Source organism: Eubalaena glacialis, chromosome 4 (genome assembly GCF_028564815.1).
Source record: "Eubalaena glacialis isolate mEubGla1 chromosome 4, mEubGla1.1.hap2.+ XY, whole genome shotgun sequence".
In the NCBI taxonomy this organism is placed as follows: Eukaryota; Metazoa; Chordata; class Mammalia; order Artiodactyla; family Balaenidae; genus Eubalaena; species Eubalaena glacialis.
In genome coordinates, this window is record NC_083719.1 from 179161226 (window position 1) to 179174198 (window position 12973).

Sequence of the window (12973 nt, forward strand, 5' to 3'; positions counted from 1 at the left end):
CACGAAAAGATTACATTATAGGATGTATAGGGGCCCATCCCTGGCTCCAGGGTGGGCTGTGTGTCAGAGACCACTGTTTGCCTCCCTGATATTTGTTCTCCCCTCCCCCCTTGGTAAGGAAATCCTTTTAGCTGCCCAGTCAAAACACAACTTTTCCCAGCCTCCCTTGCAGTTAAGTTCAGGACAATGAAATGTTAAAAGAAGTGTTGTGTGTGACTTCTTAAAAGGCAAGGGAGTATACCCTTTCCCCCTCCCCTCTGTTTTCTGGAACTTGAGTGTGATGGCTGGAGCCCTGGCAGCTGTATTGCCACTCTTAAGGAGGGGTGCAATCCTCTAGGGATGATAGGAACCTGGTTCCCTGATGATGATGTAGCTGGGTATCAATGCTGGACTTCCTTGCGGGTAGGGGCTAAACTATTGTGTGTGCCTTTGTTATTTTAGTTTTTCTATCACAAACAGCCAAAATAAACCCTAACTGATTCAGCATGCAACGAAGGCCTGGGCCAGCCAATTGATTTCTTCACCTAACCCCCATCCTCAGTGACTGAGGTACCACTAAGAGTGGGAAGCCTGTGGCCAGCCTGCCTGCCTGTCTGAGGGTAGAGAGTGAGAAGTAGGGTCCCTTCAATATCAAGTGCCTCTTGGATACAGCTTTTCCTGAAGCCAGTAGATTTGGTAGTTACATGAACCTCTGGGTGTTGGGTTTTGTGCACCTCTGTACCATTTACAGTAAGTACGATTTGTATTTCTTGATCAGAGAGGGACATTCTAAGCAGAGGGAACAGTAAGTTCTAGCAGCACCTGAGTACATCAAGTGGGCACTAAAAATAGTCCATTCCGGTGTCTCTCGGAGGTCCTAGAGCAAGGGATCCCGCCTGTCGGGCTCCAGGAGATAGACCCAAAAAAGGGCTTGTTAGTCTCCCTGAAATGTAAGCAGCCCCAGTCCATCTGGCTCACAAAGAAAGATTCCCAGAAGAACTTCAGAGGCCCTGCTTTTATGCTGAGGGCCTGGCTTTACATATTCAAGGAAATGTTCACATAAGCCCTCCTGGGCTGTTTCCATTTTCAAGGCTGGCAGAGTTTTTTATGATGTGAAAAAGAAGCAGAGCCCTTTATTTGTACCCTTGGCCTCCAAATGGCAAAAGACTTGATCTAGACCAGGGTTTTCCTGCCTCAGCCTTCACGATGTCTGGGCTAGGTCACTGTCTCTGGTGGGGGCCGTCCTGGACATCACAGGATATCTGGCAGCATCCCTGGCCTCCACCCACTAGATGGGAGGAGCACAGCCCTGTCGCGGAAACCCCGGGGGGGCGGGCACCCTCAGGGCTGCCACCCCCCTGCCTCGCAGCCTCAGCCAGGAACCGGGCAGTCTTCTGCCAAGGCCAGCTGAGGAGCTGCTGTCACCTTGGTGGCTCTTCCTGCTGACACAGCCAGCCTCCACCTGCTCCCCTGCAGGACTGCTCCCCGCCCTGAGCAGAGCCGGCCCAGCTGAGGGTCCCAGGGCGGGCGGAGAGGCGTATTTCCCTCTAGTTCAAACAGATTTGCAGGTGCAGAGCCCCTGGGAGAGAAAGCCGGTGTTGAGGGGCGGGTGCAGGTACAGACGCAGGCTTCTCTGGGCCCAGGGCCTGAGCCCCCCGTGGGCCTGCTCCCCGCCCCCTGAGCAGTGGCCTCACTTTGTTCTGGGAGGGGCCCTGGCGGCATTGCCTGCCCAGAACTCAGTTTCCCCAAGAAGAAGAAGGTGGCTCCAGGGAGGCAGCACGGACCTAGGCTCAGAGGGGCCCCGTCGCCCCAGGCCTCCCCCGCAACCAGCCCAAGGAGTGAGCAAGTGGGTGAGGAACGCAGCCCGGCGGGGCCCGGCGGGCGCGTTCAGGGAGGTGCCTGAGCTCACAGGGGCCGGGAGAGGCCCTGGCCCTCTGCATGCCTGGGCCCTGACTCACTGCCCGGCGCTGGCTGGACGCCCGGACAGCCTCGGCCCGCGGCCTCCAGCCTGCACACCCACCCCCGCCCCTGCCTGCTCTCCCTCTGAGAGCCGGCCCGTGGGCAGCCAGCAGCCAGCTCTCTCGGCCGGGCCTGTTGGAGTGGGTGCAGGATCGGAGTCCCCCCGACCAGGCAGTGAGTGGGGAACCGAGGCCTTGCGCCTGCAGAGGTGAGACTTGACCCCTCACCCCCGGCCCGTTCCTCCTGCGCCCCTCAGGCCAACACCGTCCCACGCTGGTGAGGAGTACCCATTTTACAAGTGGGGGAGCTGAGGCACAGCTTGGTCCAGTCGGTTGCCCAAAGTCACAGGACAGTGACACCCTGGGAGGCTGAACTCGGCAGTGGGGCCCCGGGGTCCGTGGAGGAGCATCTTGGCTTTTCAGATGAGAAATGGCCTCCAAGGCGCCTGCCCCTTGTCCGAGGTCACCCAGGTAGAAAGAGACCAAGGACTGGAACTCAGGCCTGTACTGGGTGGAGCCCTGCTGGGCGACGGAGCAGGGTAAAGTTCTAGACGCTTAGTGATCAGTGGTTGCCGGTCAAATATCCACACACCTGGCCAACCTGTCTTATAATTGGTGTTTCTGGGGAAAATAGCCAAGGGTATATGGAGTTGAGAGGCTGGAACTCCGGCAAGCTTGGTGGGCCGAGGCTGGTGAGAGGCCGGGAGGACTGGTCACAGGGCATCAACACAGACACGGCAGTGCTTGGACCACCCTCGGGGAGGCCCCAGGACCTCCCGGCGGCTCCCCGACTGACTCAGAAGTGTGCACTGGGCATCTGTGACCTGCCAGGCCCCCCTTCAGGGAGCCACACTCCAGTGGAGGCCACGAGCAGGTGCTGTGTGCTGGCTCCCAGTGCCCTACAGGTGATGAAACTGAGGCACAGGGACGGCAGGCTATTCGTGGAAGGTGTCGCAGCTGATGGAGACAGAGCCTGCAGGAGGCCCCAGGGAGGAAGAGCCATTTGAGCCCAGATAGACCTGAGCCCGCTGGGGACAAAGGTGTGGAGATAGTGAGCCAGGCAGAGGGAACAGCAAGTGCAAAGGTGGGTGTTCAGGGACAGCAAAGAGGCCAGCATGGAGGGAACATGAGGCCGTGGGGCTGGATCATGCCAGGCCTGCAGTCCACAGTGAGGCATGGGGAAGATTTTCAGATTCCAGGAGGGCCCCAGAGTTGGGGCTTGGAAAGGGGAGCCTGACATTGGCCTCTTGACACAGGTCATGGTGCAGAGGCCCAGCCGACTAGGGGGCAGGTCTCGCTATGAACCCCCAAGCTCCCCACCTCCATCCCAGGCACAGCATGGGAGTGGGAGAGGAGGCCTCCGGGGTGAGCAGAGCAGCTATGCCGGGAGAGTGGAGCCCCTCCACCAAGGGCAGGAATCAGTGCTGAAACCTGAGCTGCCTGGAGGGGAGGCTGGACGGGACCCAGGAGTCCTGGGGGCTATCCCCCCCCATCCCACTCCACTCAGTGGGGTGGGTGATGTGACCAGTGTTCGCTCAAACTCCAACTCTCAGCCGCTCTCTTACCCCTTCATCGTGGAGGAGATTCACTCCTGGGGGAGAGAAAGGGGTGCTGACCCCCACTGTGGGGGAGGGGCCGGCGTCAGGGACAGGGCTCCCCCCTCCCTGCCTCCCCCCTTCCCTCCCCCGGACCTGGGCTCAGCCCCGCAGGCTCCAGCCTGACTCACCACAGGCAGCTGTGGTTTCAGATGCCGGTGGGGGCAGGAGGGGGAGGCAGCAGAGGACATGAATTGGGGTGTCAGGCTTGGGGGAGCAGCTTCTTCCTACCACCCAGCCAGTCCTGGCCAGAGCCATTGAGCCCTTGGAGAGGGGGAGCCAGGGTCACGCCTGCCCACACCCTGTCCTTGGGGATGGCAGCTCCGAAGCTCCAGTCTGCTCCCCACCCCTTTGGGCAGGCTGAGCCCACAGACCAGGTCCAACTGGCCGGCTAGCTGCGCTGCATGTTACCTGGGTGACATCCACGCCCTTCCCTAGGGGACCCCTTGTGAACCCAGAGAGGATCACCATCAGGCCGCACCCCCTCCACCCCTCGGGCTGCTGGTGGAGAAAGACAAAGGGAGGGACGTCTGGGTCTCACCGGGAGCTTCGGGAGCTGAGACCAGTGACCCCAGCCTCCCCTTTCCCATCTGTAAAATGGGCTCTGGGCCTGCCCCCCCTCCCCCCCCTTGGGCGGCCACCGAGGGGAGCAGACAGTTAATCCCCATGAAGTGTTTGCTCTTATTTTTCCTGAGGCTCTAGTCCTGCGTGTCTGTGTCGTACTCAGAGCCATGGTGGGGACGCCCAAGGGAGGATTTCAGCAACTACTCACTCCCTTAATGGAAAACTGCCCAGGCCAGGGACCAGAAACTTCCATCACCTCCAGCCTCTCCCAGGCGCTTCCTCTGCTCGGGGACCCCCGAGTCCTGCCCACCCTCCCCTCTCAGCACCCTCGGCCACCTCCCGGCCCCTCCCGCAGGCCCAGCCATTCGAGCTCATTTGTCCCATTTGCCACGCGGCTGAGCATGGAGTCGGTCAATCAACCAATTATCGACCGACCGCCTGCCTGCAGGCCCCGGACGCTTCCTGTGCGGTCCGCTGAGCTTTCGCCCCCAGAGGCATTTTGGAACCTTCCCAAGACAAAAGGCGGAAGGAAGGAAGGAAGTGCCACCCTGTGGACACAGAAAAGATAACAGTGCCTGCGGCTCCTGGCGCTTCTCTCCACCACCACGCCCGCCACCCGTGGAGCCCGGGAGGTGGGGATCAGCATCGGCCCCGTTTTCAGTTGAGGAAACTGAGACTCTGATGGGTCCAAGGTCACCCAGCTCAACCCAGGCCGCCTGGCCCAGTCTGCGCTCTTTCCCACCTGCTGCCCCGACACTCCGGGTCCCCTGCCCCTGGGCCCATTCCTGCAGGGAACCCTGTTTCCCAGGTCCTGCTGGGTTCAGCCCATGGGGGCGCTGGCGGGAGGGGGGCCCGGAGGAGGGGAGAGGACGGAGTCTCTCTCCTCTCTCTCTGCCGTGGAGGGGTCTCCTCCCAGGCTCCCACAGCTCCTGGGCTCCAGTAATGCCACCCCTTCTTCTGCTGTTATTTCTAGATGCTTCATTGTCCCCATTTGTGGTTTTTTTGGCTGCGCCTTGCGGCATTTGGGATCTTAGTTGCCCGGCCAGGAATCAAACCTGTGCCCCGTGCAGTGGAAGCGTGGAGTCCTAACCACTGGACCACGAGGGAATTACCTGGGTTTTTGGTTTTGCTTTAATACATTTATTTATTTTTGGCTGCGTTGGGTCTTGGTTGCTGCCCCTGGGCTTTCTGTAGTTGCGGTGAGCGGGGGCTACTCTTCTTTGCGTTGCGTGGTCTCCTCATTGCGGTGGCTTCTGTCGTTGCGGAGCACGGGCTCTAGGTGTGTGGGCTTCAGTAGTTGTGGCACGTGGGCTCAGTAGTCGTGGCTCGCGGGCTCTAGGTGCGCAGGTTCAGTAGTTGTGGCGCACGGGCTTTAGTTGCTCCGCGGCATGTGGGATCTTCCCAAACCAGGGCTCAAACCCATGTCCCCTGCATTGGCAGGCAGATTCTTAGCCACTGCGCCACCAGGGAAGCCCCCTGGTCTTTTTAAAAAAGTATTATTTAGCATTATTTTCAGTTGTGGTTCAATACACATAACATAAACTTTACCATCTTATCCAAGTTTAAGTGTGTAGTTCATCGGCCTTAAGCACATTCACATCGCTGTGCAACCATCACCACCATCCATCCAGCTCTTTGGTCTTGCAAAACTGAAAGCCTATAGCGATTAAACACCAACTCCCCAGCCTCCTCGTCCAGCCCCAGGCACCACCGTCCTGCTTTCTGTCTCTAGGAATTTGACTACACTAGGGACTTCATATAAGTGGAGCCATACAGTAGTTACCTTTCTATAACTGGCTGATTTCCCTTTAGCACAATGTCCCCGAGAGTCATCCATGTTGGAGCATGTGTCAGAATTTTCTTCCTTTTTCAGGCTGAATAATATTCCATTGTATATAGACACATTTTATTTATCTGTTCACCTGCAGATGGACACTTGGGTTGTTTCCACCTTTTGGCTTTTGCGAATAATGCTAAGAACATGGGTGTGCAAATATCTGTTTAAGTCCCTGATTTCAGTTCTTCTGTGTATATATACCCAGAAGTAGACTTGCTGGATCACATCATAGTTCTATTTTTATTTTTATTTTTATTTTTATCGTTAATTTTTTTCGCCATGCCTCGCGGCTTGCGGGATCTTAGTTCCCCGACCAGAGATCGAACCCATGCCCCCTGCAGTGGAAGCGTGGAGTCTTAACCACTGGACTGCCAGTGAAGTCCCAATAGTTCTGTTTTGTTTTGTTTTTTTTTAATTTTTACTTATTTATTTATTTATGGCTGTGTTGGGTCTTCGTTTCTGTGCGAGGGCTTTCTCTAATTGCGGCAAGTGGGGGCCACTCTTCATCGCGGTGCGCGGGCCTCTCACTGTCGCGGCCTCTCTTGTTGCGGAGCACAGGCTCCAGATGCGCAGGCTCAGTAGTTGTGGCTCACGGGCCTAGTTGCTCCGCGGCATGTGGGATCTTCCCAGACCAGGGCTCGAACCCGTGTCCCCTGCATTGGCAGGCAGATTCTCAACCACTGCGCCACCAGGGAAGCCCCAATAGTTCTGTTTTTAATTTTAAAAATTTGAGGTCCTATTTTTAATTTTTTGAGGAGCCGCCATACTGTTTTTCCACTGTGCCTTTACCATTTTACATTCCCACCAACAATGTACGAAGGTTCCAGTTTCTCTACACCCTCGCCAACACTTGTTGTCTTCTGTTTTTTGTTTTTTATTACAGCCATCCTAATGGGTGTGAGGTGGCATCTCATTATGATTTGCCCATTTGGTGTGTTATGCTTAGATCCCTGTATTGTTTTTTTCTATCCAATGACCTGCTGTGTTCCTGACTGTTCCCCAGTTGATGTGCCAGGACTATTTGTGGCTTGACTGCCATGCCCTAAGACAGGGGTCTGAAATGCCTTCAAGGCCCAGACTCAGGTAAAGCTGGGGTGCACAAGAGAATGAGGGTGTAGGGGACTGAGGTGGACTGCAGCCCACGTACCCTGACACCCATGGCTCTGGCCAAATGTTTCCACGATGTAGCCAGATTCACCTGAAATTATGATTATTTGGATTTGTGTTGTGAAATCTCTCGTTTTTTTCTATCTTAGCAATGAATTTAATAGGACTAAATTCAGGAGAATCCTTCCCTGACACCCCCTAAAATAAAAAAGCCTCCGGCCAGTCAGTTCTCTGTCTCATTATCCTTTTTAATATTCTTCCAGAATAATCTTGTAAAATATAATTTTTTCTATCTGTTTCTTCTTCTAAAATGTCATCTCCTTGAGGGCACAGACTTTTTTTTTATATATATATAACTTTTTTTTTTTCTTGGCTGTGACACACGGCATATGGGATCTTAGCTCTCCCTGACCAGGGATCGAACCCCGCCTCTTGCATTGGAAGCGTGGAGTCTTAACCACCGGACCCTCCAGGGAAGTCCCAAGGGCATGGACTCTTATTCACTGCAGTGTCCCACACGCCTAGAACAGGACCTGGCACACAACAGGTGCCCATTGTTCGTTGAATGAATGAACAAGCAGGAAATTTAGCAAAACCCCAACTCAGGGAAGCACCCAGCAGAGCTGCTCCCCAGCTGAGCACAACATCCCCCAGAGCCTGCAGCCTGCTGGAGCTCTGGGGAGATGTTCCCTTTCCAGATCCTTCTCCCGGGGAGTCTAGTCCCTCCCTCAACAGATGGAGGGAGCCAGAGAACAGAGGAAGAAAGCACTTCTGGTTTAGCCAAATACTTTAAGAAATTTAATCGATCACAGTAAGACATTTCAGGCTATAAAAACATTCTATACAGTGGTTTAAAAAGCGATACCCATCCCGGAAAAGCAACCCATATATACAACACAGACCTGATTCTCCTGAAGAGCGTTGCGCACAGCACGTGCGAATAATCTTTTTGTACAGAAAGATGAGGCATCTCAGAGACAGTTTCCCCCAATGCAGCAACCAGGGTTTGCAAAAATAAATAGATCTTTTTTTATATACATATAAGTGATAAATGTTTCAACAAATATACAAAGTGCAAACATAACAAAAAGCTCCCATTGTCTGCCCGGGGATCTATTTACATGCTTCAGAAAGAGAAAAGGCATTCACAGCCTCCTGCAGGGCCGCCGTGTTCTGTGGTTGTACAGCAGACAGTCCCCTCAGAGAGTCTCCGTGGGAGGCTGACCCCCCCGCCCCGCCCCGGCTCTGTGGTCATAAATGCGATACGTGTGTCAATTTCAGAAAGCATTCTTGTTTAATAAGTCCCGCAAAATACCCGAGCCAGGAGCATATCCTACAGGGCGGACCTGCCATGCACGTTTCAGATGGATCCCCTGCCAACCACGACCAGCTTATTGGGGAAATGAACGGCTTGGGGGCATCTGCACAGAAGTGGAAACACTAGCCAGATAGTCTCGATCTTGATCTTGGCTTTGAAGTCGTGATCAAGCCAACCCTTTCCTCCTCACGCACGTCTCCCTATGTGCTGGGAGAGGGGCCAGGTCTGCACCATCACTGACCTGGACTCTCTCCAGCCAGAACAGAACCAGAACGGAAAGCAGTGCAAAATAATAATAGACTATCGACTTTACACAGTGTACAACTAAACTGAAAAAGTGCAAGGGGCAGGGCTGGGGTCCAGACACCCACACCCAGACAGAGGGACACAGTTAGTTAGAGGTCGGAGCCACCTATCTTCAGGCACGAGGCAATGGGGTCTCAGGCACTTAATACATATTAAGGGTGACGGGTGGCTCAGGTTTTCCCTGGGGATGGCCGGGATTTTGGTGAATGAATAGGGCTCAGCGGGTGCCACCCCCAGAAGGCTGGATCCAGCCATCACCAGGGGCCCTTCCCCAGCATAAGGGGAGGGCAAACCCAGCTTGGAAAACCCTAGTTTGATCCTGACCTGTGGGTGGCAGAGCAAAGGCCAACTCTGGCCATCCCATCAGGCTCGGCAGGCAGAGGTAAACACGTTCAGTCCTGAGTGTGGGGCTCGAGCTAGAGGGCAGGTGAAGCAGCAGCTACCCGGGACCCTGTTGGTAGCAACTGCTCTGGTGCGTTCAAAGCCACTAGCTTTCCCGCTCCGTGTCCCTCCGTCCATCATTCCCTCGGGGGAAGAGCACGTCAAGGAGGAGAGAAGCTCGGAAACATCCCCCAGCTCGTCCGCCTTCCTCCTCTTTTCCTTTCAGCGTAAAGAAAGAAAGAAAAAATGCAACCCAAACCCGTTCCGTGGGCGCTGTCGGAAGCCTGTTCTGCCTCCCAAACAAATAAATATATAAAACAAAGCTTTGGCAGACAAGGCAGACGGGCGCCGGGGCTGCCGCCACCAGCACTGCTTTTGGCGCCGAGGTCTCAGGAAGGGTTTGGGGCAGGTCAAGGGTCCGGGGAGAAAGTGTTCTTCCTGCCAGCGAGCGACCAGCGGCAGGTTCCGGGAAGGGACGGGACTCGAGGCAGCAGCTCACGCCACATCATCCTCTAGGCTGACCATCTGTCTCTGTCAACAAAACGGTAAACGCCGGAAACCATCAGTCCAACATCCAGTAAACATGGCCAGCGGCCACCTACGCCTCACTCCCTCCTGGCCCCTCCGGCCAACCAGCCCCCCGCGTCGCCCGCTGGACCCACACAGTGGCCTCCCCCCGGGTCTCGGAGCTCCGCAACCTGGCCCCAGCCTGCTCCCTCACAGCCAGCAGGGGGCGCCGTGACCACCCGCGTCTGCTCGTGTGGCTCCGTGGCTCCCACCTCATTCCGAGGGTGCTGCTCCCTCTGCCCCGCCCCCTCCCACCCTCCCCCACCCTCTCCATTCCGGTCACACTGGTGGCCTCCTTGCTCCTCAGACACACCAGGCAGGGTTCCGCCACGGGGCCTTTGCACAGGCGGGGCCTTCTGCACACCGTACACTCCCTGCTCAGGGAAGCCTTCCTGGCCACCTCAAGTTGCACCCCCTCCCTCCCAGACCCACAAACCACTCTCCGCCCCCCTTCTGGCTTTCACCCTCAGACCTACGGTCCTTTTGCTCATCCTCTGGCCCCGTCCCCGCACCGTGAGAATGTCTGCTCTCCGAGGAGGACCTGGCCCTGAGGAGGCACGACAGACACACGGACGGACGCACGGGCACCAGCGAGGTCCCAAGGGGTGCGGCTCACCGCGGGGTAGGTGTAGCCATCCTGGCTGCGGCAGATGTGGACCTCGTCCTCCGTGGTCTTCTGGTACACAGGGTTGTCAAAGTTGATGCTGTTGATGCTCTTAAGCCGCCAGTTCTTCCAGAGGAGGAAGGTCCCGAAGCACAGGAGGATGAGCAGCGCTGCAGGGAGAGGGGAGAGGTGCTGCCTCCAGCCGCCAGGCCCTTTCAACTCGTAAATGCTTTTATTCCGCATTTAAAGCAGTACTTGCCCGTTGTAAAAAAAAAAAAAAAAATTCTATCTATGAGCATAACAAATCTCCAGCTTGAAGACCACTCTGACTGCCTCACCCTCCGAATACCCAACTACTGTCAATTCTTCCAGTTTTTTTGCGTGATTAGTCACATGCGAGCCGCCGCTTTTTCAGAAATAGGACTCTTCTCTACCTACGGCGCAACAGTGCACTCTGGTTCTGTTTGACCTTGGGTGGGGCTGGATCCCTCTTCGCATCCTTTATGGTGGGCCTTGGGGTGGTGCTTCCTGTCCCCTCCCTACGCCCTCCCCCAGGTCCAGGGAACAGCCAAGGGCTCACCCGGCCCAGGTCTGAAAAATATTCTGGCCCAGAGGGTGGGAGAGACTCAGGCTCTGCTGGGCCCCCGGCAGCCCCAAGGTAGGTAAGGAGCCCAGCCGCCAACCCACAGCGGACAGCTGTTGGGCACTTAGATCTCTCATCTCTGTGAAGGGACACCTTGAAAGGATTTTTTTCGAAAAGGAAAAATGGGTGTGATGCTGACCAAGCCATGATTGATGGGTGAGGGCGGGAAAGCAGAAATCTCCAAACTGCCCGCTGCAAGAGAACCGCTCACCAGGAGCGGTTGCCCCTCCTGGTTGCCCTCCCATCCCTTGGGTGTTGGTGAGGCCGCCCATACTCACACCGGGGACCCTGGCCCAGCCCCACTTCCCCCATGTGACACATCAACTGCCCCACTCTGCTCACCGTCAGCTCCGAGGGGGGGGGGAATGTTTGTTTCTTTCAGGGCTGGGTCCCCAGTGCCCGGAAGCAATTTTGGTATACAGTAGGCGCTCAACTATATTTGTTAAGTAAATGAAGCTAGGAAGGGGGGCCCAGTGATGAACAGGACGCGCAGCAGGGCCACCGCATTCCTGGAGGAAAGGTGGACCAGACTGGCTTACTGGGAGATCATTTTGCAGGAAACCGGGAACCAGGGGAGGACCGGCCACAGGCTTACCGATTGGGAGGACGATGTACAGAGCACCCACGCCCTGGGGCCGCTCCGCGTCCGCTCGGCCGGCAACATCAGCCAGGACTGCGAGGGAGAAGGGAGAAAGTGAGGCCCAGATCCCCAGTGAGGGGCGGGAAAACACAGCAGGTGTATGATGACAACCCGCAAAGGAAAATGCCTGACATTTCTCAGTGTCCTCAAACATTCAAAGGAACTTGGAGCATCTCCCAGGTGTGAGAGGAGCCGGGCTGGCTTCCTCCAGGGCCTCGCTTGTTAGCAATCGGGGTTATGGGATTTGGGGCAAACTTAAGAGGGTCCTTTAGCCTCACATTACAAGGCACTGGGGAAGGGGCTGCTGGTCCCTGAGACCAACGCCCACAGATACATTCCCAGTGGCTGGCGAGGTCACTGGTAGAATTTTTCAACCTGCTTCTGCATTTGATGACAAGGAGCCTGTTCTGGATGGGGCAGGGGCCAACTTCTGTCCCCGTAATGCTCAACAATCCCAGTGCCTGGGCTGCATCGCACCAAAGCCCCATAGTCCTGTGCCAGCTGTCCCCGCCTAATATGAAATATTGGAGGCGGGGACCTCATTATATAACCACGCCCGTGCGCCTGGGCCGGACAACGTGAGGGCCCGTGCAAGTGAAAGTTTAAAGGCCTACAAGCAGGCCAGTGAGCTGGGAAGACTGCACAAGCCACATCCAAGCCACACATACGCCAGTGAACAGTGATGACCGTCTCCGGTTGTGTTCAAATCCCTCTGGATTTTAATTCAATCCGCTGTCGCACATGTTGTGGACAGAGTTTACATGCAGTTTTACATTTGCGCATATTTAAGAAACCTTGTCACAAAAATAATTTAGGGCAGCAGCATCGGTGTCCTTGAAAAATTTTTCCCTTAAAAGGGCTCCTTTGCCAAATTCGAGAAGCCCTGGACGGGCCCATCTGTGAAATGGTTTTTTAAGCAGTGGTCCTTCAAGTGAGAAGGGTTCTGGGCCTCCCTCAACCATATAGTTCCTGTTTTATCTCCTTTATGGTTGAACAAAGGATTCAGCTACTCTGAGAGGAAAAAAAAAAAAAGTCTGAAACTTGCTGATGTGCCTTTTTTTTTTTCCGGCCAGAAAAGTCTGAGCTCTGTTTCCGGGCTGCTCAAAAACAGGGTCGGGCGCCCTCTGCTGGACAAAGCAGCAAATGGTGGGCTCCAATTCACTGAGAGCCCAGCTCTCACCTCCTCCAGCCGGGGAGGTAGATCATGACCTTGAGGGCGGGCTAAGATGAGGAGAGGGACTCGCCCCAGGCACTAAATTTAAAGGGGTTCCCCCAAAACTCAGTAAACCAGTAATATTATAATGCATTGTTTTTTTGTTTTTCTCCTGTTGTGGCCACACCGTGCAGCATGCAGGATCTTAGATCTCCGACCGCCAGGGAAGCCCCTGCATTGTTTTTAAAAATCAAAATTAATGCCAACGGGAATTCCCTGGCGGCCCAATGGTCAGGATTCCGCGCTCTCACTGCTGAGGGC

At 55.4% G+C, this 12973-nt stretch overlaps 1 protein-coding gene across 1 annotated transcript in view; it reads right to left on the reverse strand.

The window, feature by feature from the left end:
* Window positions 1-7824: 7824 nt before the first annotated feature.
* The window catches only part of LDLR (low density lipoprotein receptor), a 37460-nt gene continuing 32311 nt past the window's right edge, over window positions 7825-12973 (reverse strand). The window contains exons 16-18 of the mRNA XM_061190459.1: window positions 11455-11532; window positions 10229-10386; window positions 7825-9576 (exon numbers count right to left, since the gene is read on the reverse strand). Of these exons, the coding sequence (XP_061046442.1) occupies window positions 9541-9576; window positions 10229-10386; window positions 11455-11532 (272 nt within the window). The 3' untranslated portion in view covers window positions 7825-9540. The remainder of the gene's footprint in view (window positions 9577-10228; window positions 10387-11454; window positions 11533-12973) is intronic.